General features: G+C 46.0%; 2 protein-coding genes and 1 long non-coding RNA gene across 6 annotated transcripts in view; 1 reads left to right on the forward strand and 2 right to left on the reverse strand.

Annotated features, from left to right (window-relative positions):
- Positions 1-69: 69 nt before the first annotated feature.
- On the reverse strand, positions 70-8041 carry tymp (thymidine phosphorylase). Of its 2 annotated transcripts, none has more exons than XM_076722894.1 (10): positions 7933-8041; positions 4367-4490; positions 4079-4281; positions 3881-3979; positions 3621-3750; positions 3413-3531; positions 2502-2664; positions 1106-1333; positions 553-693; positions 70-465 (listed from the first exon to the last, which is right to left on the reverse strand). In XM_076722894.1, exons 2-10 carry the CDS (start codon positions 4482-4484, stop codon positions 302-304), a joined length of 1365 nt encoding a protein of 454 aa, XP_076579009.1. In that variant the 5' UTR covers positions 4485-4490; positions 7933-8041; the 3' UTR covers positions 70-301. The 2 variants fall into 2 exon arrangements, with proteins under 2 accessions (XP_076579009.1, XP_076579008.1); XM_076722893.1 differs by lacking the exon at positions 7933-8041 and adding an exon at positions 6634-6776.
- Positions 8042-10694: 2653 nt separating this feature from the next.
- Positions 10695-25981, reverse strand: part of shank3b (SH3 and multiple ankyrin repeat domains 3b) — a 37648-nt gene continuing 22361 nt past the window's right edge. For 2 of the 3 annotated variants that reach the window (XM_076722895.1, XM_076722896.1), the window contains exons 14-27: positions 24765-24940; positions 24561-24674; positions 24336-24411; positions 23768-23850; positions 23352-23476; positions 23132-23264; positions 22504-22584; positions 22385-22402; positions 21491-21621; positions 20882-20975; positions 20096-20704; positions 19227-19514; positions 17522-18821; positions 10695-16473 (exon numbers count right to left, since the gene is read on the reverse strand). In XM_076722895.1, coding sequence (XP_076579010.1) covers positions 15885-16473; positions 17522-18821; positions 19227-19514; positions 20096-20704; positions 20882-20975; positions 21491-21621; positions 22385-22402; positions 22504-22584; positions 23132-23264; positions 23352-23476; positions 23768-23850; positions 24336-24411; positions 24561-24674; positions 24765-24940 — 3817 coding nt within the window. In that variant the 3' untranslated portion in view covers positions 10695-15884. The remainder of the gene's footprint in view (positions 16474-17521; positions 18822-19226; positions 19515-20095; positions 20705-20881; positions 20976-21490; positions 21622-22384; positions 22403-22503; positions 22585-23131; positions 23265-23351; positions 23477-23767; positions 23851-24335; positions 24412-24560; positions 24675-24764; positions 24941-25981) is intronic. The other variant, XM_076722897.1, reaches the window with a different exon arrangement.
- Positions 22275-23300, forward strand: LOC143315282 (uncharacterized). The gene is made up of 3 exons (XR_013075874.1): positions 22275-22369; positions 22517-22630; positions 23174-23300. It is a non-coding gene; the product is annotated as an uncharacterized LOC143315282 (long non-coding RNA).

The raw sequence follows: 25981 nt of genomic DNA on the forward strand, positions 1-25981 counted from the left end.
TTTTACTTGGATAAGTTTCAAATGACTCCAGAACACTTCAGGACTCAAACGAAAATAAAACCAGAAAACTTCGTTATCAAATCTTTTTATTCATCAGACTTGAAAAATGAGCTCCAGCTTTACCAGCTGAGCACGTTAATGCATCACTTATAATGAGTACTGAGTATGAGTATGATGAGTACTTCAAAGTATATCACATGCCGATAGGTTAGTACTTTTACTTTAAGAACCTTGGGAATACAGAAGAAGAAGATGTGAGTACTTCAGTCGACTCGATCTGTCGAGAGGTTGAATAAACGAGTTAAAACGAGGCTGAATGAGGAAGCAGCAGCTCTTTGACCAAAGGCTGTTTGCGTTGAGTTCGTGCGTCATCGAGCGCTCCCACAGTCAGAGCCTTCTGCAATCGATTGATCTGGTCTGGAGTCGGAGCCGGATCCTCATAATGGAGCTGCAGCCAGGAGACACCTGAGCAACAACACAACAGAACAATCATCATCGTCATCATCATCATCATCATCATCATCAACAACATCAGCGTCGTCATCATCTTACCTTTGCTGACCCTCTGACCCAGTGACACCTGGAGCTCCGCCCCTACGCTGTGATTGACAGGTTCTCCGGCCTTCGATCGTCCCGCCCCCAGCTTATGAAGAACTTCAGCCAGAGTCAAACCGTCGATGTCGACGACGACGCCTACAGGAAGACGCAGACGGAGCGAGACTTCAGCCTGAGCGCCGATTGATTGATCACTGATCGATTATTCATCAATTACATGTTACCAATGTTTCACCAACATGTCGATTCTTTAATATCTGAGCAGAAACCTTGTTTATACAAGAGATGATGAAATTTACATGATGATTAATTTACATAAATACAGTCAAAATATATGTCAGTGCTGCACTTTCCATCGATTCTCAGCGTGTCCATGAACGCAACAGCAGCGTTGAGTTTTGGTCTGTCGATGATTAATTAACTGAACTTCATGTTGATATAAAACGTTGATTCTGGTCGATTTTCTACCTGCAGCCATTTCTGAGCCTGAGAGCAAAGCTGCCCGTGCTTTGATTGATTGATTGATTGATTGATTGATTGATTGATTTACCCTCAGCAGGTGTCTTCAGATCCATCTGGTGCTGAGATTTTCTCAGGATACTGTAGTAATCTGTGTGGGCGGAGCACAGAGAACGAGCCGTCTCATTGGCCACGCCCTGAGCCTCCATCATGGCTTGGAACTTGGACAGAGCAGCTCCACCAATCACAGCATCAGATATCTTTCTTCTGCCTTCTGATTGGTCAGACACCATGCCAGTCATCATCAGCAACACACCGCCTACAGAGAAACAACAATACTGGTGACAAGACTGAACTTCAACCAAAAACATTATGAGACCTTCGTGAAGTTTTCAAGGCTCCGAGTGTTTTCATATGATTACATTATTTTACATATTCAACTAAATAACATTTACTGAAGTAACATTCTCAGTGCAGGATTTATAGTGTGGTATTAGTACTTTGTGGTATCATTGCATCTGTGAAGCCTGGATGACCAGCAGACGCTCCACTTTCCCAGGCACCTTGAACTGACCACCAGCCTGTGTTAGTGCCGTGATCGTCCACTTTCCCAGGCTTCCTGAACTCCCCCTGGTTTCAGGTGTAGTGATTGAAGTGCCGTGAGTGGACTGCAGGCCGCGTCACGCAGGTGAGCAGCTAACGTTAGCCTCACGAGCTAACTGAACAACGTTCCATGAAACCGACAGTCGACACTGACATGAATCAGTGAGCGTCACGCATTCACCTGCATGAATCAGTGAGCAGGTGAATGAGTGACGCTCACCGTGTTTGTACTCTCATGCTAACTTTAGCTTTGGCCGCCAGCTGTTGGTCGTGATTCTAGCAGCTGTTACATTTCAAACATTTCCGGTTTAAACGATTAGCCAATTAGTTAACTACTAACTGATCATTTGGTTTATTAAACGTTAACAACTAGTGAAAAATGTGTCACGGTTTCCTGAATTCTTCAGTTTTTCAGCAGATTTTCCAAAAGTCCAAAATTAGATTAAATAAATCTGTTAACTGAATATAATTTCTGCCAAAGTCAAACAGTAAACGCTCTCACTGTTGTTCTGATGATCAATTTGAGTCAATTTTCAAGCAAAAATGTCAAATATTTTCTGGTTTTGAGGATTTTCTGTTTTTCTTATGTGAAGTTAAACTGAACGTCTTGTTTTCAGGCGTCTGAAGACGTGAAGGCATCACCTGGACTCTGCACACCTGGTAGGCTCGATGTTCACGTTTGATCTTTAGTCTGACTGAATCTGATCGACCTGAATATATGTGTGAGAAGAAGAATTCTGCTCACTTATAGTTTCACCTGGTTTCATGAACACTAAAATAAACAAACAGAAAAACATCATGTTTCTGAAATTTCCCGTCTGGAAACTTGAAAGCTCGTGACTTCAGTCTGGACTTTGTCGTGGCGCTCAGCGTGGCGTCGTTACCCAGAGTCGTGACCAGCTCCATCAGGTCGTCGGGTCCCTTCCCCTTCAGCGTCTCCAGAGATTCGATCACCTCCAGACTGTTTCCCACGCATCGACCAATCGTAGTGTCCATGCAGCTGAGGGCCGCCGCCGTGCGCATGCCCAGGCCGTTTCCCACGGTCACCTAAAACAACAGCACGAGCACGAGCAGCGGCGTCATTAACGGCTCAAAGGACACGTTGAAGTTTTGTGCTCAGTGCGACTGAAACGTCTGACAGACTGTTTGTTTGTTCACGGTGAAGTTAAAGAACATGGTCATCAGTAAATTACAGCTAATACACTCAAACGTAGACAGCAGCTGAAACGACTGGTCGATTAAATGGAAGATCCTGATTGGTCGAGTGAACTGTCAATCAAATGTCAGCGTGCAGTCAGTGTTTACTGGAGTTTTAACAGAGATTAGCACGTTAGCTCGTCTGCAGGCTAATTTGAAATGATGAAAACATTATTTTACTGGACTGGATCAGTGAGACGTGTCAGCTTTGTTTGTGTGTTTGTTTGTTTGTTTGTTTGTGTGTTTGTGTGTTGCTGTTGACTGTACCTGCTGCTGTGATTGGTTTCAACCAGTCGAATCTTAGCTTTCCAAACTAAAACGTGGCTGTTTTGTACGTAAACAGGCGGAGTGTGACGAGAGGCTCGCTGTGTGTCTGGGACTGTTTTCAGCGGCGGATTGATCCACACGTGGCGCTCTGTGGCAGCAGGGCGGTGCGTGTGTGTACCTGTGCAGTACTGTCAGCTCGTCTTACAGTAAATGAGTAAACTCTGCGCGATGGGTGGTTCTCGTGTGTTTCCTGACGATCTCAGAGCGTCAGACGTCAGACTCCGCCCCTTCACATCCTCCACATCACACTGGCGTTCAGAGGTGAACTTACTAACAGCTGTGCGAGCTCTTTGGCGCTCTGCAGGTCTTTGTAGAGAGCGGCTCGTCCAAACTTGACGTCGAGCACCAGAGCGGACAGAGACTCGGCTCCCTTCTTTGAGATGATGGAGCCTGAAACGACAAACAGGCGTTCAGCGTGCGAGCGGCTCGAGGCTCCGCGGGCTGAACTGACCCTGAAATCAGGAAAACCGGGTCCGAACCAGCAATGAGGGGGGGGCTGTCCACGGTGCTGGTGGCGTCCCGCAGAGCGTACAGGACTCGATCTGCAGGAACCAACGTCTCCGTCTGACCCACAATGCAACAGCCCACCGAGGCCAGGATCTTCCGAATCTGCACAGTCAGCACATTCAGACAGGTGAGGTCGAGTGTCACACCTTCAAACGGGACATCAGACAGCTTTAAAGGTGTGTTTTCAGGATATTGTCATGGCGACCTCCACAGGTGGAGGTTGTTGCTGCACCTGTGCTGGTGATTGGTTGATGTTGAATCCTGGAATTGACTCCAGTTTATCCAGAGTTCCTCCTGTATGAGCCAAGCCCCGCCCACTGATCATAGGCACCTGCCAAACACACACCTGAGGTTATGACATCATAGATTCAGTGACAGGTGTGTGTGTGTGTGTGTGTGTGTGTGTGTGTGTGTGCGCGGCCACGCTTACCTTACAGCCGCAGGCAGCTAGCGCAGGCGCTAACACCAGGCTGACTTTGTCTCCCACCCCTCCCGTTGAGTGCTTGTCAACCATCAGCCCCTCCCACTCTTTTGGCCATGACATCACTTCCCCCGATGACATCATCTCCCTGGTCAGGGTCTGGATCTCGGCATCGACCATTCCCTTCTGCCAGATCGCCATCAGCATGGCGCCTGAACGACAGACAGAGGAGGAGGTGAAGCGCAGGTGAAGCGCAGGTGACGCTGTGACGTCAGGAAGGTGTCGCTGGGTTTGTACCTGTCTGACAGTCTTGGATGGTTTTGTTGGTCACCGTGTGGATGAAGGCTTTGATCTCCTCCTCGCTCAGCGCTCCTCCATCTCTCTTCTTCCTGATCAGGTCTGGGATCGACTGCATGTTAGTCTGCACAAACGAAACCAGAGCGAGTCCCTGAGTTTCCTCGTTAAAGAGGGAAAACGAGCGGGACGTTTCCACCAAACGCCGTCGTCCTGTGAGGTGGAGCGAGCTGGTTCTCCTTAAAGCCTGAGCACAGGTGGAGGCCTGCAGGTGGAGGAAGCACAACCTGCACGTCTCAGAAGAGTCTGATTCAAACTCCCAAAACTTTATCAGAGCGACAAACAGCCGACATTTGACACCAGAGAGACAGCAGAAGAAGAGGCGAAAGAAGAGTTTAAAGTCCAACAAAAAGTCAAAGATGGGAGTTTTCTTATAGTTTATAAACTCAGATCATAAACACACTGACAGTTAAACATGATCCCATCACACAGATACTCGATCAATAATCAAATACAGATGTTACAGAAGGTTACTGAGGTCAGAGTAACACAAAACAAACGACACCATGAGCAGGAAACAGTCTGAAAACGTAAAACGAACATTTAAAATACCCTGAAAATAAAGTGACAGTAAATGATCAGTTTTGTCACTTTGGTCCAGAAGGTTTCTGCTGATCCTGGTGAAGCAGGTGGAGGTTGAAGCTCGTCGTTTGTTTGCGGAGCTGCAGCCTGACGCTGAATGACGAAGAGCTGCTTCACATCAGCTCAGGACATTTTTTACATTCTGAATGATTCTAAACGAGTTGAACTCCTTTCAGCTCGTCGAACCTGTTCAGCTCATTCTGAAACGTCCAGGAGACGCCGGCTGACCCGGGGTCAGCGCTGTCGCTGGCTCATTGTCCTCAAAGTTCAATGTTCACGCTCAGCTGAGACGGATCGTCCTCTGAGCTCCTCCTCCTCCTCCTTCTGTGGTTTCAGATCTTCTTTGTGACAGTAACTGGTGGCGTCTTTTTATTGGCATTTCTGTCATATTTCAGACGCGACGTGGCAGTTAGACAAAGAGGCTCTGCAGTGACCTCCATTCTGAACAGGACGGAGTGTCATGAGCGTTTGGACAGAAGCTCGTCTTTGTCAGTTTCTGTCTTTGACTCTTTGGTTTCTGAAGACACAAACAGCTGCTGGCAGGAGTCTGCAGCTGTGGTATGCTGGTACCACAGGCTGGATGGGTGGGACAGACAACAGGCTGAACGTGACACGTTCGCTCTCAGCTTCAACTGATTACTGACAGAACAAAAAACTACTGATAAATGTTTATTTCTGAAGCTGCTTTCATGTTTTCATTAACGTTGTAGTCAGCTGACATAATACTGTGTGTGAATATACCAAAACCACATAATCACAGATGAATATTATCCCATCGTGCTGTTAGAATATAGATTATTCTTTGTGCTTAAAGTTATGATATTACAGTAATTGGTGCTCGCTGTTGGTCCAGGCTGTGGACGGTCGTCTCGGTGGACGGTCGTCTCGGTGGACGGTCGTCTTTAGTGGACGGTCGTCTCGGTGGACGGTCGTCTCAGTGCACGGTCGTCTGCAGTGGACGGTCGTCTCGGTGGACGGTCGTCTCGGTGGACGGTCGTCTTTAGTGGACGGTTCTTTTAGCCGCCGTCAGATCAGCTCCTTCTTCTTCTTCTGTTTGTGTGCCGCTGTGTCGCTGCTCAAGGGCGTTTCCTTTTTTTATTTTCAGCTGTTTGTTGTTTTCTACGCGATGCTTCGACATCAGCACATCGAAAATCTTCCTGCTTTCGGTTTCGATGCTGCTTTGTTTTATTGTGGAAAACATCATAAAAACCTTCAGTAGATAAAAACAGAGTTTAACTCAAACCTCAGGCACAAACCTGAGAGTTTAATAAGGTTTAATACCTCAAGATTAACACTTTAAAGCACTTTAAAGCAGTGTTACTTCACTCTACTTCAATGAAAGTACTAATGTCACACCGTAAAAATACTTCACTGCCAGTACAAGTCAAAACACGACGCCATCCTGTGAGAACCTCGTATCTCCAAACGTTTGACGGGATCAGAAAAACAGGCTGTTTTCAGCTCTGTGACGATGATTTTCAGCTGATCCAAGAGGCTTTTAAAGAATTTATTGAAGTGAAGAAGACATGAAGGAACTCTTCATCGTTCAGTTCAGCACAAACAGGGTTCTAAATTAACACCCAAATGCGGGTTAAAATTCATATTGGCGGGTGTAAATAAAAACTTACTTGCCAATTTGGCCGGTAATGCATTAGGCAATCATGTCAGTCAGAGCCGCTCTCCAGTTCTTGGTCATTTGTCCCTGACAGTCCGTCCTACATTTCCCATGAACACTGTCGTAATGCACACTACAGTCTGTAGTGCAACCGGCGCGAGAAACCACGGAAACGCAAACACAAAGAAGAAGAAGAATGAACGGGGGCGTATAAAGTGTAAAAAAGGAGACTGAGCTAGTTGAAAGTAAAAAGTAAAGTTAAACTAAATGCTGCGGTGGTTGGACAGACGTCTGGGGGGAGAAGAGGAAGGAGGCAGGGGATGAGAATGTCGACGAAGCGTGCGAAACGAAGAAAAGAAAGTTTAACGCTAAATGGCTGACAGGTCGTGAATGGCTTGTGTTTGATCACGAAAATGCCGTCATGTTTTGTAAGGATTGCCGCATGTACACGAAAGAAAAAAACAAGACGAATAATTTTGTGGTGGGGACTAATAATTTTAAAGTCGAGGCAGTAAAGGACCATGAGTGCCCGAAGTCATCAGGAGAGCCGAAGGAGTCTGCAGTACTGACTGCTGCACTGTTTGTGTTTTCTAGTTGTACATACATAATTCAATTTATTACCAATGCAATTTTTTGCAAGTGTTTAAGTCATGGCTGTTACTTATATATATTTCTTATTAAAGAAGGGAAGCAGAAACACTTTAAGTTGAAAGGAAAAATACATTTTATTAGGAATGTAATGATACTAAATACTGGAAAAATGTCTTTTAGAAAATAATAAATCTGACAGCATTTTTTGTTTGTATAAATTAAATGTTTGCACTTTCTGTGTATATTTTGTTTCATGTGTTGTACTTTCTGTGCATTTTTCATGCCAACAATGTAAATAAAATGATCAAATGTATTCAGTGGCACTCATAATCTCTTATTTTCACCAGGAAAAAGTTTGGCTAGTGGAAATTCTGATTGGCTGGTAACTTTAGCCACATTGGCTGGTGATCAAAAAAGTTAATTTAGAACCCTGAGCACAAACATCTGGAGGTACGAGCTTTTCACTGGACAGAAAGGAATCTGAAAGTAACTAAGTAACTACTGAAAGTAGTAACTAAGACTGACAGACAGTGTAATGGAGTAAAATAGAACACATTTACCTTTAGAAGAGGATATCGAAGGAAATAATCTACATTGTACAAGTACCTCAAATTTGTACTTAAATGCAGTACTGCAGTATGGACTGTTACTTTCTGCACAAACACACACACACACACACACACACACACACACACACACACACACACACAGAGGAGCGTACCTGTTCTGGTGCCTTCGGTCCATAAAGTGACCTCCACCCTGCAGCTCATCATAAAGCAGCCTCGGGTTAACTGTCCGCTGACCAATGGGAGCGCAGGGAGGAGGAGGTGCACAGCCAATTAGGATTCAGCTCTGGTTTTCTCAGTGTTCCGATCCTGTTTAACTCTCTAGTCGAGCTCATGTGCTGCAGTGATGTTTGTGACTCAGATGCTCGGTTCGTCACAGCCGGATGTTCATGAAAATAAATGTTGACGTGTCCTGACTCGCTGTGTTTCTCCACATTTCCAGTAGTTTAGCAGAAAGCGCTCGTGTTGTTCGTCAGTCAGTGGAAATCCGTCCTCGTGGATGTGGAGTTCGATGGTCCCTGATCTGATCGATCCTTCGTGGATTATTTGTGAATGTTCACCAAAGCTGTGGCTTTTTAGAACAAGTATGGAGGACGACGACTGCAGTGACACGAGCCTGAATTCTGTAATACTCCTGTACGCATGTCAGTCATTTCCTCTGATCAGTCATTGATCAGCGAGCTTTGGAGGTGCTGGTACGTGGATTTTGTGAGCTCTGAACAGCGCTAGGCTAGCTGTTTCCCTTTGTTTCCAGTCTTTGTGCTAAGCTAACCGGCTGCAGCCTCAGATTGACTGTGCAGACATGAATCATCTCATCCAACGATCCCTTTGAACCTGATCGGGATGTTTTTATCTTCTCTTGTGGTAGATTTTGTTAGTGCAGTATCCTGACAGTTTGTGGAAGGTTGTGATCACCTGATACCTTTACAATAACAGGATATTTAACCGACAATAGCAGGATACCTGAGAGTCCATGTCCCACCAAATGTGGTGGCCGTGGGTAAAAAACAGGAAAGTATTGGTAATGTGCCTTAACACCATGTGAGGAAACGGCCGAAAGTGAACTAATGTGAGCCGTTGTAAATGATTCTGACTGGGCATCATCCCAAAATAAGTGGGTGTCGGTCAACACAGAAGCCCCATGTGGGTGCTCACATATCTCCAAAAGAATATGAACGAATGTAAGACGAGGACTGTCGAACGTCTGCAGGTGTGAGCTCACTGAATAAAGTGTCGAACACTCAAACTGTTGAACAGTTCAGCTTCAGTTCGCTTCTTAAACACCCTGTTCAGATATGAAAACGTGATATATTATCTGGAGGTATCACCGGTTATTCAGTGATTCAGGACTGTGTGATCATTTCAAGGTCCTCCGAGATGAAGCCAAACTCGTCGTCAGTCATTAACTCTAAAAAATCCAGTGTTCAAACAAAGTCAGAGGTCATAAACCCGTTGACTTTGTAGTAAACTGACAGCTCTTAATGTGAAAGGACCTCACAGCTCTTAATGTGAAAGGACCTCACAGCTCTTAATGTGAAAGGACGACACCTGAAGCCAGAGTAACTTTGTAATAAATGACAGTTTATTATAAAGATTACAATCTGTTGCGTTGCAGAGCTCATCAGTTGTCATCGTGTGCTCTTTAGTTTTTAGAAAAGGGAAGAAAAAAACTACAAGTACACACACGCCACTCACTCCAGAAGAAACTACAAACATCCTGTAAAAAGAGGAAGCTAGAAAGGAGGAGGAGGAGGGTAACCATAAAACCATTATAACCAGGTAAATATCAGGAGGAGGAAGGTTTCACACGCAGGTTAGAAAGCCAGGATTCTCAGCCAATCAGCGGGAAGCTGAGGCGTTACCATGGTGAAGTCAGTCAACACTATCAGATTTGCAGTGGCAGCCATCTTGGCTCTTTATTCCGTCTCTTTAAATGATCATTCTGGTGTCTGCTGTCGCCATGTTGACTCCATCTGTCAGTCTATGGTTGATAATTAGCAGTGGTGGAAGAAATCATGTACTAATACCACAGTAGAAAAATACTCTGCATTCATAACTTAAGTATTAGCAACAAATTAAAGTATCAAAAGTAAAAGTACTTTCATATGTGTGTTGGTCTTGGTTGTAGTTGACATAAAAAACGTCTTTAACAGTCGACTTTAAACCGTGAATCGTTAGAAAGTGAATTTACTTTGTGAAGAGAAGAAAAAGAACGAACGATAAAAAGAATTTATGTCAGAGTCTGAAGCAGCCTGACTTTAGCTTTCGTATGATAACAGGATGTTGGTTCAGCGGCGGTCATTATTAGGCAGGAAGTCACGTGATAACGCAGTAGTGAAAAGTCGAATATCTCTTTCTGAAATGTGGTGGAGTGAACTAGCATCATGTAAAGTACAAGTACCTCAAAATCATACTGTACTGTATACTGTAAAATACTGTACTTGAGTAAATGTACTCAGTTACTTTCAACCACTGCTAATTAGTCACACGTTTCTTTTCTTGGGAGAATTTCCTGAACCAATCACCAAGGATTTGTCTCAATGTCATTTTCAGCCGTCGTGTTAGCTAGCATAACATGTAGCTTAAGTTAGAGCGGGAAGTTTGGTTGATTTTGAGAATTTGTGTTGTTAAGGAAGAAAAACAAAGAACACTGCAGCATAAAGTGTCCCAGCAAAGGAGCATCATGGACAAGTTTGAGATGAAGGTTTAGAGGATGCTAAAGGCTAAAGAGGTCTTCATGGGTCCGTCTGGTTCTTTGTAACTGAGACCAGATTCGGTTTTCTCGGACCATGTTTGGCAAAGTTTTCTACAACAGAATCAAATTTTTAAAAAAAGAAAAAGACAAACCATTGGCCAGTATGGTTAGCAGACTGCTAGCAGTAAGCTTGATTAGCATTAGCATTTTTTTGGTGTTGTGTGAAAATAATACTTTCTGTTCTCGGTGCAAGTTTATAGATTTGAATGGTCTTAATCATTTTTTCAGTCTTTTAGCAGAAAAATAGCTCGCAGACCTTCATCTGGTAACGTTATCAACTAGCATACATGCTAATGCAGCGCTTTAGAGCTTTGCTGCTGTTTTGGGGACGTGTTCCTTCAGGAGACAAAATCAGCCTAAAGAAACAAGCCGTCAGTTAACGTGGAACCAGATGTTCCTCGAACAGAACGTTTTCTTCTGTATCAGGACGCCTCTGCATTACTGCGTTTATCTGACGAAGTTTTCCACATTCTGTCTTTTAATGCTAACCTCAGTGTTGTGCAGCATTGAAGCACAAGCATTGTAGATTTTTTTACAAAGCTAAATCTTTAGCCGTCATTAGCGCCACAGCAGAGAGTCTTAAACTTGGTTTGCTTCGTGGGAATCTGAGTTGACTTCTCTGAGTCGTATCTTTGACTTTTTACCAAACAATCAGATATTTTCAAACACAGCTGTTCATAGTTTTTGTTGTTTTTGCGCTGACAACACCTCACAGTCATTTGTTGAACATTGTTTATAAGAAAAAAAACTCCCTTTTCACAACATAAGAGTCTGCATGAAGGCATCACTGGCCGCCATGTTAATAACAGTAAGGGTCTGGTTGTGGTAGCAGTTGTTGCCCCTAATCACAAACTGTTTTTGAGGAGTGGAACAGTTTTGTTAGTAAACCTGAAGGAATCTGGACAACAGGGCTGCAGTTTGTAGGAGTTTCACTCTTTAGACGTGATTCATGGATCCAGAATCAGGCTGAAACTGGTCTTAGCATCATGTGGTTACCTTGAAAGTTGGGATCTTGATCTAAGTGACCTGCTAGCTGACAGTGATTTGACTGGTGATGGACGGAAGGTAGAACTGCAGGAAAAATAAAGAAGGAAATACTTTTGCCAGCGGAGGAACACTTCATGTCACTGATGACAGTTTTAGCAGCAAGTTTGCTGGTTGAGTTTCTGATTGGCTGAGAAATCCTACAAGTGAATGACCTCACGTCTATTTTAGTGTACAGAGGGATTCCCAGTGGGGACCTGAGGTCAGAGGTTAAGAGGTCACATGACCTCTCCATCACTGATTTTTATTGTTACACTGCAGAGAAAGCGACAGCCCGTCTCACTCTGTGGATGACTGTACAGTAGACTATAGTCCATTATAATATATACTATACATACAGTGTACAGCTGAGACATGTGACGTTCAGTCAGTGCAAACAGCCGCACGCACACTTGTCTGTCTGTCTGTGACGCTGCTTTAAAGATGAATTAAGAGGTTTGATGGATGCTTTTCAAGCAGCTCCAGATGGATATGATGGTTATATATGTAACTCTGTTTCTAAGAATTGTGATGAGCATTAGAGACAGTTCAGAACACCTGGACTGAGGTGGTCTGGGAGAATGAAACCCACCAGTGAAAACTTAACCAAACCAGATCCAGTAAGGGATCTGAAAGGATCCAGATTCTCACTGCTGGTTTTTTGTTCGTATGTCTTGATGGGGGATCAATAACTGCTCCTTAGCACTGCAGACTCAGACTAGAGGTCACTGATAGGATGAATAACTATGATGAATAAGTGACTTTCTGACTTCATGCGAGTTTATTTAGTGTTACTCTTCAAAGATTCACTGCTGTCTTTTGTTGTTGAAATCTCTTTCAGCTCACTGAAGCTTTAAAACCCGTCGTGATCTTTTTTCATTTTGTGCTAAAACAGCTTTCAAACATGATGTGTAGCTGCTTACAAAGACTGAATATCACATGTGGATAAAGACTTTATAGACTACGGTCTACCAAAATATTACTGTATACATTTTCTTGTCTGCTATACTTTATATTTTACACTATAGCTACATTATTCTATGGTAATATATATTATACAGACTATGAAGTCTACTGTCATGTGCTGTACATAGACTATACATTCGACACCCCTGTGCTCTGCCATTGGCAGGTCGTAGAACTTGTACAACTTTGGGATTCATGATTGTGGCTCGGCTTGTGTTCAGGTACGTCAGTGGGAGGAAACGCTGGAGAAACGCAGTATTTGATGAGGAAACAGGCACTGGAACATTGATTGTGCTTCAGAAGGGAATCAAGGGGACAGACTAACGTGTCGGAGTGTTGTTGTGTCAAATCGTGAAAGTTCATCGTGTGAAGTTATTAAGAAAAGAGGGAGTCTTAGCAGTAATGACGGACAGTTCCCTCCACTGGACAAAGACTGAAAGCGCTCAACGTCCCAATTAAAGGAAAAACGTGAAGGAAATACACCTTCCAGTGATGCCACAGGTGTCTCACTTACATGCTGTCTCTTGTTTGATGGACAGGTATAGAAAGGTGATGAGATACAAACGAGACACCGTGGTTTTAGCAGCAGTTAGCGTCGTCTTCGTGTTGGGTTTGAACTCTTAATCTACCGTCAACAAAGGTCAGCGGGACAAGACTCGACATGTCAGTCAGACTTCCCTGTTGGAAGGTGTATTTTTACACTGCTGATAAAGCTGCTTTCAGTCTTTGTGCTAAGCTAGGCTACAGCTGGGCTGCATGCACAGAGAGAAATCTTTGTATTTGTCTCCGAGAGTTTCTTTAAGAGTTATGTTCAGTGAAGCTGTTAACGCTGCGGTCAGACCGGATTCTTCAAGAAGACATTTACTCGATAACTGTGGTGAGAAGCTGCTTTGACGGTCTGTGATCGAGGCCGTCGTGTGCTGCACAGATTATAAAACACCTAGACATGAATCTGTGATTGTCATATTGAGCCTTTCAGTTCTTTTATAATACTCGTTTAATTAAACCTCTGATCCCAGAACAGTCTGAACTCTGTGTTGAACCAATCATCAATAATCAAACTGTTTACTGAGATTCAGATTCTGAAGAAGCAGATATTTACAAAAATCAGTGAAGCTGATGAGGAAAAACATTAAATGTATTGACTTTGTGCTGTTTTCAGGTAGTTTATGTTAAAAAGGATTAAAAAGATCACATTCTGTTTTATTGATGGTTTCACAGAGTCCAGACTGTTCTGGAATCAGAGTTGTGTCTTCAAGACCTATAAAATATATTATTGGTCTTTCTTTGCTTTATCATCCAGCCCGACTTTACTGTCATTAACCCGTTTAATTGTTCTTAGAGTCAAGCAGCATCGCTCTTCTGACACTTGTAGTACTTGACTGTGTGCAGTGATATTTAAAGGATATGAATTATGTTTCCTAAAGCAGCTGTCATTTCCGGCCTTCCTATCAGACTGGACACTGGAGGAAGTTGTAAGTTCAAAGTTCAGTCACACTGACCTCTTTGCGAGGCCGATCAGTCGTCTTTATTGAAACGAACGAGGAAGGAATTTCGGTTTGACCGCATCTTAACTCATAAAGACAAATTTTGTTGACTTCACATGTAAACTGTATTTGGGCAACTCCTTTTATAGCCTGCTGTAAACTCCATATATGGTCTGGAGGAAACTCCATGTATGGCAGGGAAGAGATCCCCAATATGGCAGGGAGGAAACTCCATATATGGCCTGTTCCTGGCGAGTTACCTTTACTGCAGGATGTTTATGGCAGGTAGAGCCGCACTTGACTGATTTAGGATGAACTCAGTGGAGTTGAAGGGTTGACCGAAGAGATCCAGGTGTCAGTGTGAGGAAGGTGTAGGGGGGAAGGAGAAAGGTATTTTCTGTACAAATGGCTTTAAACAGATAGCACCATGTACAGTAAGCCCTCAGTAAGCAGGTTAGAAACCAGAGAGGTTTACAGTTGGAGCTCTGCTGCAGCTCTCCCTGAAACACACAGCACATCAGCACAAAGTCACACTCATTGACAAATCATTATGAATTCCAAAACATCACCGAAACGACCTTGAAATTCAACTCATTGTCAAATCATAAGGAACTCAAAATCATTTTCCAAACTATTAGAAACTCTGTTAAGTCGTCACCACCACGTTATTACTTGTTATTCATAAATTCTAAATGATCGGTATTAAGATATGAACTCAAAATAAACACAAATTCTTCATGAGTGATATTTGGAAAAACAAAACAAACAAAAAAAGTCACAAGAACTTTCTGTGAAAGGTCGGAGAAATATCCTCAGCTAATCTCCTGTTGTTAAGGTAGAGACTCCCAGTAGCTCGCTAATCGTCCAGCTCTGCTAGCAAAAGTCCAGCTAAACTCATCTGGGGACGCAGAATGGCACGAGGACAACAACCCGTCTCATTAATCAGTTTGTCAGATCAGCTCTTTGATCAATGACCCGCCACCTGCCCAGACTGGCAGTAAAGCTCCGTGTCCAGCGCCAGTTAGCTCGGTAAGCCACATGCTAACGTAACGCTGCAGAACACGATGTCCCTCAGTGTTTTGTGATGATTTACATCAAAATATACAGAAAACAAACAGAAAAAGAAAGTTATTTGTTTAGCAGCTACGTTACATCATTATTTGAGACAGCTATTTCACTAGCCAGCACAGAATGTTAGCAAGGCAAACGTTTATGGTGCAGACCCTCGTAATCTGTTAGATGGAGTTTATCAACTCCATCTAACAGATTAGCTCATTGATTAGCCAAAGAAAGATGAATTTGAAAATAATTTTAATAATCGATCAGTTGTCTTTTTAAGGCAAACATTTCAAAAACTCGCTGCGTACAGCTTCTCAAATATGAAAATATGCTTGTTTTTTTTAGTCCACGGCAGCCTGAGACTGAAAGGTAATCAGCCAAAATTAGCATTAGCATTAGCTTCAGCTTCCGCCTGGTCGACTCCAGCAGCAACTAACATAACGCTGACTGGACGTTTCATTCAATGTTCTCTTTTTACTCTGAAACGACAAATTTGGTCGAGGGTTTTTACGGCATAAACTCGAGGCATCAGAAGACAGAGGCCAAGCTAAATCTTGGAGGTCTAAAACTACACTAAAACCAAATGCCAGACACAGACCTTGGTGCTGCCAGTCCTTTTGGGTTGATCAAAGAGCTGATAAGCCAAAATGTCACCGAGATCACTCAGAGAGCTGGGCTCCACGTTGGTAAAAAGGTCTAAAGATTCAGTCACTGCTAAGATATCCTAGTCAAAGAGATGGCCTAGTGTCTGACCAGAGGTCAGGGGTTATGAGGTCACAGTTCAGGATGTCTAGAGTTAGTGGTCAGAGGTGAGGGGTCAAGTGGAACCATCCAGCAGCTGTCTGAGTGCCCTCTCGATGTTGATTCGGTGTCCCAGTCTGGTGACGCCCAGCTCCACGTAGTCGTCTTTGGTGAGGGCAGGGAGATGGGAGCCTTCGATCTCGTGCTCCTGGAAGCGCTGGCGGTGCTCGGCCAGGCCCACGCTCTCCAGCCAGTCACCCACGTCATATTTATTCCACAAGTTGAGGGGCCGCTGCCTCCATGGCCGAAGGGCCAAAAGGGGCCCGCTGAGGACCGGGGAGGGGCAGGGAGAGGCGTGGGGTGAAGGTGAGGGTGAACGGGACCTGGTTCGTGCACTGGCACTTCGCATCACAAACCGAACCTCCTTCGGTTCTGAGGGGAGACTTAGACTGGACGACTTCAAGATGGTTAGACCGCGACCCGAACTCAGGTCTGGCCTTTCAGAGCAGGAGGAGGAGGCAATACCTATTGACCTATCAGATGGGGAGGGCGAGGGGGAGGGGCTCCGGCGAGTGACGGGGTAGCGGCTTCCTGGTCGGACTGTATAACTGGCGCCGTATCCTCGCTGGGAGATCGTGTGGAGTTCACCAAGACTAGAGAACAACCTGCAACACATTAAGCAGTATATGAATAAACATGGAGGTGCTAATTGACCGTTTGTAAAGCCCTGCTCCCGTTAGTTACTGTCGTTACGGCACATACTGAGTTTACAGTGATGACCGCGGCAGATTTACCTCAAAATTCTTGCTAATTTGACAAACAAGCTTCTTGATTTAAAACAGCAGTGGATATTGCTGCCTGAGATAACTGTTGTTGGCGGACTTCATGAGCTTTAGCTAGCTCGCTAACCAGTGCTAATTAAACTCTGTCTACTGCTGACTCATTTTAAAATGAGAAGCCCGTAAAAAAGGTCAGTAATATGCCTTTGATGGTTATGTCCATACACCATAAGGCTAAAGCTAGCATGCCCCACGCGAAAGTTATTAATCGTCACTAGCTAACGATCCATGTGGATCTAGTTATCACCAGCGTGATACAACACTAACGTAACCCTTTCTGGATTTTTGATTTCCTACAGAACAAGTGACAAGGACGAGGGATTTATAAAAGCCAATGCTATGCTAACACCTATGTCAGATATGCTAATATTTGTGGCACACATTTGAGCAGATAAACACTGTTTAATCTATTTCCTGCTCTTTTGTGATTTGGTTTAGAAAAGGCACCTTTCACATAGATACCACATGTTGAGACATACAAAGCTCGACAGCCTTTGCTGCGTTTGCCAATTTGGATATTTGATTTTCGGGGAGGTCTTTAGCAAAAGGTCAATTCCTAGTTTTTATTCCAAACACGGGTTGGATAGTAGTTGCAGACATTTAGTAGTTAGTCATCTGCGAAGAAGGTGCATGTTAGTTAGCTGTTAGCGAATGAAAATCATCTCTTAGCGATAACGAGAAATGTTTACCAGAGACAAAAACATACGATTTACTCTGTCCACTGTCCACACATCTGGAACAACACAAACAACAGATTCTGTTACAATACGTGCGTACACACACACACACACACACACACACACACACACACACATAGTAGTACTACTGGGTTAACAATACTACAGTATTTACAATAGAAGGCATTTTGATGTACCTGGCGCCTCCTACTGGTGATCTCCGGCCCGGATCGAGGGGACTCGGCTCCTCCCCCAGAGAGTGACTGTCTTTGTTGAGCAGCTGGAGCCGATTAGCCAGATCCAGACCAGAACCCGCCCTGCCACTCAGCTCCAGTGCTGATGCTGAGCGGCTGGTCAGATCCACGGCCGACCCTGACCCCTGACCTCCCAGTGCTGCCGGACGGCCTTCCTCCGGGCTGAGGCCTCGCCGGTCGTCCCCACGGTCGTCCCCGCCTCCCCACAGCTTGGACCTCCTCTGGAACAGGTAGCGCGGCTGTCGGCCACCGCCACCGGTGGGGGAGGAACAGAGTGGGGAGGAGGGGGAGGAGGAGGATGCAGCAGACGGGAGGAGCTCACTGTCTGAGGATTGCTTCAGCAGAGGGTCCCGGAGTGCAGAGCGGCCCCGACCAATAGGTGAACGGAGGCGTGGCTTCAGAGCAATCGGGGAGGTGGAGGGGGAGGAAGGGGAAGGGTGAGCCGCAGGAGGGGAGGAAGGGGAAGTTGGAGCAGGAGGGGAGGCCAAGGTGATGGAGGGAGGGAGCGAGCTGGGAGAGGAGGAGCTGTCGTGGAGCCGTTCGTCACCTCCTTCTTCCTCGTCTCCTCGTCTACCCAGGGAATCAGGACCACTCTCTCCTCCCCCTCCTTCCCCACCTCGCCGTGGCAACAAGGTGAGGGAAGATGGGGGAGGAGGGGCAGGAGTAGCAGCAAATGCAGGGGGTGGAGTTACCAGACCAATTCTGCGGAGCTCCTCCCTTGTCTCCTCGTCACTGGATGACAGCAGCGCTGGTGGAAGTGTGACCGTGTAAGCCCCGCCCTCCTCCTCTGAGCTGCCCACAGTGAGGCTTCTGCGCCTGTCAATCAGAGCAGGGTGAGTCTCATTGGCCAGCGCTGGCAAGGGGGTGGGTCTCCAGCGCTCAGGTGAGGGGCCGGCAGGTGATGTCACTCCTCCCTCTGTTTCAGGACGCTCCACCTGTCCATCAGGGAACAAGGGCGGGGTTATGCGTTTGTGCCTCAGCTCAGGACTGGTCTGGGGAGTGGTGCGCTTGGTTCGCTGCTCAGGACTTGTCTGAGGGGTGGTGCGTTTGGATCGTGGCTCAGGGCTGCTCTGCGGGGTGGTAATAGGGGTGCGCTTATGTCTGCCCTCTGGGCTGGCAGCAGGGGTGGGGATGGGTGTGGTGGAGGCAGACGCATGCTTTAGTCGAGGCTCTGGGCTCGGCGTGCGAGCAGTGAGCGCTCGTTCTCGAGCAGCAAGGGCCAGGGCGAGTGGAGATGAGGGGTCTGAGGAGAGAAGAGAAAAGGTGTCAGCTTTAGTATGGATGGATTTTCAGGCGTCATGAAACTGTTGGGACGCTGCGCTCGAGTGAATTTTCTACAGTTTACTATTGATTGTGGTAGTTTCACATTATCCACTGCCCCTCCCTGTGCAGTACCTCAACTCTGTCCTGAGTCCTATTCTGTTCTGTGGAGTACCTCAAGGCTGCGTTCTAGGTCCCCTTCTGTGTCTCATGGATTATAATTTAATGATAAATTTGATACCCTGGAACCCATCTTTAAGCAGAATGCTTGCTTGATGCCAACAAAATGGTACAGTCCTGTTTTCAGCAGGAGAAGGTTGATCTGAATTGATCACTGCAATTCGATTATTGTCATCAACTAATGCAGAATACATTGTGTCAGACTGACCTAAAGGTTTTCCTGTCAGCGGGTGGAGGAAGGTGTGAGGAGTTGGTGAGGGCGACAGGACCGGCGCCGGAGGAGGAAGCTCGCCAAGGTCGTCCATTGAGTGGCTCTGGGTCAGGAGGGGTGGCACCTGGTTTTCTGACCCGGCTCCCTCCACAGACAGGAAGAGAGACGACCTGCGGCCCTGAACCCGAGCACGCTCCGAAAGAACCTGCTGCTGGTACAGCTCCGCCCGGCTGGGGCTGCCGGGTAGCTCTAATTTGGACGAATCATGATCTTTCATTCCAAGTCCTGGAGGGACAAAAAAAACAAGATGTCAGACTGAGTGAGGAGTCCAAACCACTTAGTGGGATGTTTGACAAAAATGTTTTCTGCAAGCACAAACGGAGAACCATTTAATTAGTGTCACTCTTTGGCTCGAATGCACTTTTGAGTTTTTCCTGCAGACTCGCTCAAGCTGACACATTTTACAGCGTGCTGGAGTTTCGGCAGGTCATTTCTGATTGGCTGTTTTGTCTGCAGGTCGATCATTAAGTAGGTCATCAGTCACAAGGGTACAAATGCGAGAATGGTCGATAAACCACCGCGTACGAAGCTGTTAGTGCAGATCCAGAAACCCTGATGACATTCCATTCATCAGTTAGGTATCTTGGTTGGTAGCTAGCTAACCAGTAGTTAACTCGGTTAATTGACAGCAAACACATTGTAACTATTAATGTTGGCAGCTACCAACCAATGTAAGTAGTTGGTTAATGGAATTTAATGAAGGTGTAACTTGAAACTGTGACAAACATCCCATAATGCTCTCAGGAAATGAGGCACAAATGTAACTCCATAGAATCAGAAAGATAACAGGTCTGAACAATCCTAACCCTGCTCCTCAACAGGAAGTTGTTTCAACAAAGGTGACTTTCTCCTCTGCGGCTTGGAGGGCGGAGCCTGTTGTCCCACGTTAGCATAAGGGTTTTCTATTGGTCGCCCCCGGCGGCGTGACAGCGGTGAGTGACCGAGGGCGGGGCTGGTGCTGTGGAGAGACAGCGTGGAGGTGTGTGTGGCGGTGTGAAGCGTGTGTGTGGCAGTGTGTGTGGCAGTGTGCAGCGTGTGCGTGGCAGCGGCGTGTGCGTCGGGCTGCAGCGGCGGCGGCGTGTCCTGCAGGATGATCATCGACCTCGCCTTCCTCTGGCGCTCGGCGTGGGCGTGGCTCCTCGTCGGTGAGTCGGAGAGCTCCTGGAGCCTCGGCTCCGCCCCGGGCTTGAAGCTGGAGCGGGTTAGCCCCTCCCCTCTGGCCGGAGGAGGAGGGGGGAGGAAGGAGGGGGGAGGACCAGAGTCGAGGAGGAAGAGCGAGGAGGTGGAGGAGGCGGAGGGAGGAGGGGGCGGAGCTGTTTGAGGAGGAGGAGGGATGAAGCTGTCCGTCAGCGAGGAGCTCCGTGGAAAGCGGCTTTCATTGATCAGAGCCGAGATCCTGTCGTCCTCAGGTGTGCCTGCCGCCGTAACCATGGAGAAGTAAAATCAATATTTCATCGTCTGTCATCGAGTACTTGAGGTGCCATCTGTAGTAACATGTATGTGTGTACTGTATGAACCCGTGTGTGTGTGTGTGTGGGTGTGTGCGCGCGTGTGCGTGTGTGTGTGTGTGTGTGTGTGTGTGTGTGTCTCACCGAAGCTCTTGGTTCTGGACATTCCTCGAGGTAAAGCCATGGTGCTCTTCTCTGGAGCTGTGGGGGGCACCAGACCCTGACGCTCAAACAGGGACTGCACACGCACACACACACACGCACACACACACGCACACGCACACGCACACACACACACACACACACACACACACACATTCAGTCTGAAATCATAGACTCTCAGCAGGTTTCGTTGGATGTGTTTCACCTGTTGAACATGTTTTCACCCTCAGTCTCCACCGGCGGAGGTAACTACAGAGACAGAAGCTGACCAATCACAGGGCACCGCAGAGCTCCCGACCTTTTTGGTTTGTGACCCCTTAAAACAAAACCAGCCTTCGTCACCTGCTGCGCTCTCTGACCTCATCAGCTGTCGTGTGACGATGATTCGGCCTCCAGTGTAACCAGCAGATATCCAGATTATAGATAACTGGTGAGTCCTGAGATTACCTGTTTTTTTCTTTTTCTCTCCATACGGACTCACCTGCCTTCTACCAAAGCCTGCTCAAACGTGATTGGTCAACACTACTCACACCACAAATGTCATCGTGTGTTGAAGAGTCGGGTCGATGTTTATGACCGTTAAAGACTCACATTGATCTCGGCCTGCGTGATGCGTCGGCTGGTCGGTCTCTGTTTCACCGTCGCCGCTCTGAAGTCGTCTGACGGGCGGCCCCTCAGAACGACTTCCTGTTGACCCCCGGCCAACATCTCGTCCAGTTTCTCTGGAGGGAGGAGACGCGATCAAAAGGAGATAAACCAACAGAAATGAGGAAACGGCCTCGTGACATCACAGCAGGACCACAACGACAACGTGACGTCAGTGAGGTCAGCGGGCCGTCGCTGTCAGAGCGCCGAGGGTCCGAACTGAATCTGGTTTAAAGCTTCGTTTCCTGTTTCAGATCCCGTTTTTGAGTCTGAGCCATCGACCAAACTCCAAATCAGAAAGAGACAAATTTCACTTTTCGGTTCTGCTACATTTTCTGTGAATTTGATGTCCCTGCCTGACGGGCTGAAGGTGTGTTCACACCTGTAGTTCAGTTCAAGTCACCGGCGTGTTACGAATAAAGATCAACAGGTGCAGACATGAGGACAAGGAGGACGAGATTCCACAACAGTCACAAGGGACATTTTACTGCTTTGAGTACTTTTACTTTGAATACCTGAAGTACATTTTCCTGATGGTTACTCACATACTTCATTTTCACTGCAGGACTTTTACTTGTTACAGAGTATTTTTACACTGTGGTATCAGTACTTTAGTAAAGGATCTGAATACTTCCTCCTCAGCTACGGCCCTGTGACATCACTGTGACATCATAACATCCGTCCAACATCATGCCAACAGACCAACACCACCATCATCATCTTTATCATCATCATCATCATCATCATCATCATCATCAGTGCAGTGTGACATCACAACAGATAAAACACATGAAAACAGGATCCACGACAACGACGACACATCAGGTCCATGAGACTCACCGATGCGCCTCCTCCTGGCTGCAGACAGAGCAAAGGTCACCAACACACACTCCTACAGTTTGACTGAACTGTGTGTGTGTGTGTGTGTGTGTGTGTGTGTGTGTGTGTGTTTGTTTTACCTATCTCCTCCAGGTCAGCGGTCATGGACTTGGATCGGAGTGTCAACGAGGTGCTCGGGGCTCGTTTTGGAGGGGGTGGAGCTACAAGACAAGAGTCAATCAGATCACAGTTGGGGATGGAAACACGGTGTGTAGTTTGTGTGTAGTTAGTGTGTAGTTTGCACAATAGTCACCTTTTTTGTTATTTTATCATTTATGGCAGAGCAAAGTCACATGATTGAAGTTCAGTTTATTTGTCATTTCAACCAGAGAAAACACGAATAAAACGTCTCATTTTGTTCAAGCAGAACTCAGAAATGTTCAGTTTAAACTGACAGGAAACAGAAACGTGAAGGTTTTTTCTGAAGTGACCAAAACAATGAAAACATATTTTTCTGTTAACTGACGAATCAAATAATTGTTTCAGCTTGTGTCTTTATGCTGTTTTTGTATTAATATTATCACTGTATCATTATTGTGTGATAGTCATATTTATATGAGAGTTAATATGAGTTTTAAATGAGAAAACTGACTAAATCTGTGTCGAGGTGATAAACTTAAAACAGGCATCAGTGTAAGTGAATAAAAGAAGAAAGCGTTAATAAAAGCAGCTGCTGCACGAGGAGGTGAAGAAATGCAGTGAGGAAACCTTTCTTCCTGATCAGGTTGGATTCTGATTTTCTGGAAACAGATACGACCTTCATCAGCAGCCGACTTCCACCCTGACGGATCAGAGAGACGACCTGTCGGTGACCCACCTTCACCACGTCGGCGCCGTTCACCTGGAGAGCGGACGGACGGACGGACAGTGAACGTCTCACAGAGCTTCAGCGATCTAATGATGCCTCACTTTAGCGGACAGCTGATACCTCAATGAGGAAGTCTCCGGTCCGTAGCCCCGCCCTCCAGGCCACTCCCCCTTGGTCGACGGACTCCAGGTACTGCAGGGCGGGGAACGCCGGGGTGGGGGCAAACTCCTCGATGGGGGTCTCAGCTTGAGAGGAGAAGAGGAGGAAAACATGTTTATATGAACCTACAGGACTGCGGGATCGAACAGGAAGCTCTGGTTCTACATCGAGGAGATCAGTGAGGGAACGTTTAGAACCATCAGAGCTCTGCTGGTTCCCAGTTTAACTCTGTGGTAATAATCCTTTCAGGGATGACGCTCAGTGGATTCTGTCATCATTATGAAACAACGCAGCGAGGAGTTTTAAAGCTCTTTTTTCTTTCCCAACACCTCCAAACACCCACCACTCCTCCATCATCCATCCATCCGTCTTTCTACCTTTAGCTCCTCTGAGGACGAAGCCGAATCCCTCGCTCTCTCTCTTCTGCAGCACGGCCGTCTTCTCCTCGATCACATAGTCGCTGACGAACAGAGAAAACGCAAAATCACACTAAAGCTGACAGACCAACGTAATGGAGTAAAAGTACAATATTTACCTCCGAGATGTAAATACTGAAGTTACGTACAAGTACCTTGAATTTGTACCAAAGATAATATTTAGTATTACAGTAGTACAGTACTTTACAGTATTCCTGTAAAGATGCACTGTGTGTTTACTGACGTCACGTTAATGATAATAATCTTAGTTTTATGTGATGTTTTGTCTCCACATCATGAAGAAATATTAGATAATTAATACAAGTATTTAACGTGGTGACTGATTCAGCATCTAAATCAAAGTTTCATTCATTCAAACATTTTTTACCTCATGTTTTTTCCACATGTTGTTTTATATGTGTGTGTTTTGTTGTTTAACCTGACCAGAAGTGTGTGACATCAGCACATCACCTGAAGAGGAGTAGTGTCGCGGTGCGTACCTGCAGAAGGTGTAATGATGGTGTATTACCTGTAGGAGGTGTAGTTGTCATACGATCCTACGGTGTAATGTCTGAACAGTCTCTTCGTGCGGTCCTCCCTCGTCTCTGAAACAAACATGGACGTATGTAGAAGTACAGGAGATAAAAACAGTGTACAGGATGAAAGTACCTCATCTTTGACTGTAGTATGTCACATACTGAAGGTTAAACCATCTATCTGTGCGTCCAGTGCGTGTTTCTGAGTAATGCTTTACCCAGCCGTGGGTCGTACTGTCTCATCTGGACTTCCTCCACACAGTCAGCAGGAAACCAGCCGGTTCTTCCTTTAACGCTTCCTTCCCAGAATCCTCCTTCACCGATTGACAGAACTGTGGATCCACAGCACACTCGGTCAGGACCACCTGTCCTCACAAACACTCAACACGGCTCGATTCTGACAACGGGCTCCTCTGTCTGACCTTTGACCCTCTCTCCTCGGTGCAGCTGGATCTCTCCGGTCCCCTGGGGGACGTGGGACCGGGTGGCGATGAAGGTGCGTCCTGGTACGGCGCTGTACAGCCTCCTCTTCCTCATCTGGGGGGTCAGTGGAGGGGAGGCCGGCGGGCTGGTCTCCACATGGCCTCCACCACTCGGACTGCAGAGAGACAGACAGGTTAGAGAGGGACACTGGTTTAACTCCAAGGCTGTCGCCATGACATCACCAGTAGTCCTGCCAGCTGCACCAGTACTGATGTCAGCTACACCAGTACTAACATAAACTACACCAGTACCAACATAAACTACACCAGCACTAACATCAACTACACCAGAACCAACATAAACTACACCAGTACCAACATAAACTACACCAGTACTAACATAAACTACACCAGTACCAACATAAACTACACCAGCACTAACATCAACTACACCAGTGCTAACATAAACTACACTAGTGCTAACTCAAACTACACCAGTACCAACATAAACTACACCAGCACTAACATCAACTTCACCAGTGCTAACATAAACTACACCAGCACTAACATAAACTACACCAGTGCTAACATAAACTACACCAGCGCTTACTCAAACTACACCAGCACTAACATCAACTACACCGGTACCAACATAAACTACACCAGCACTAACTCAGACTACACCAGCACTAACATCAACTACACCAGTGCTAATATAAACTACACCAGCGCTAACATAAACTACACCAGCGCTTACTCAAACTACACCAGCACTAACATCAACTACACCAGTACCAACATAAACTACACCAGTACTAACATCAACTACACCAGTACCAACATAAACTACACCAGCGCTAACATAAACTACACCAGTGCTAACATAAACTACACCAGCGCTAACATAAACTACACCAGAACCAACATAAACTACACCAGCGCTAACATAAACTACACCAGCGCTAACATCAACTACACCAGCGCTAACTCAGACTACACCAGCACTAACATAAACTACACCAGCGCTAACATAAACTACACCAGTACTAACATAAACTACACCAGCGCTAACATCAACTACACCAGCGCTAACATCAACTACACCAGCGCTAACTCAGACTACACCAGCGCTAACTCAGACTACACCAGCGCTAACAGAAACTACACCAGCTCGTTGTCAAACTGTCCACTGTGACTGTGTGTGAATGTATACTAAC

Source organism: Chaetodon auriga, chromosome 22, assembly GCF_051107435.1.
Source record: "Chaetodon auriga isolate fChaAug3 chromosome 22, fChaAug3.hap1, whole genome shotgun sequence".
In the NCBI taxonomy this organism is placed as follows: domain Eukaryota; kingdom Metazoa; phylum Chordata; class Actinopteri; order Chaetodontiformes; family Chaetodontidae; genus Chaetodon; species Chaetodon auriga.

What these genes read in the sequence shown, in the direction of transcription:
- tymp (XM_076722893.1), bottom strand. Translation starts at nt 6,657, where the DNA reads ATGCATTACCGGCCAAATTGGCAA. An exon ending in CAGCCCCCCCCTCATTGCTG is followed by an intron (nt 3,532 to 3,620) that starts GTTCGGACCCGG and finishes TTGTCGTTTCAG; the next exon opens with GCTCCATCATCTCAAAGAAG. An exon ending in TCTGAAGACACCTGCTGAGG is followed by an intron (nt 694 to 1,105) that starts GTAAATCAATCA and finishes GTCTTCCTGTAG; the next exon opens with GCGTCGTCGTCGACATCGAC.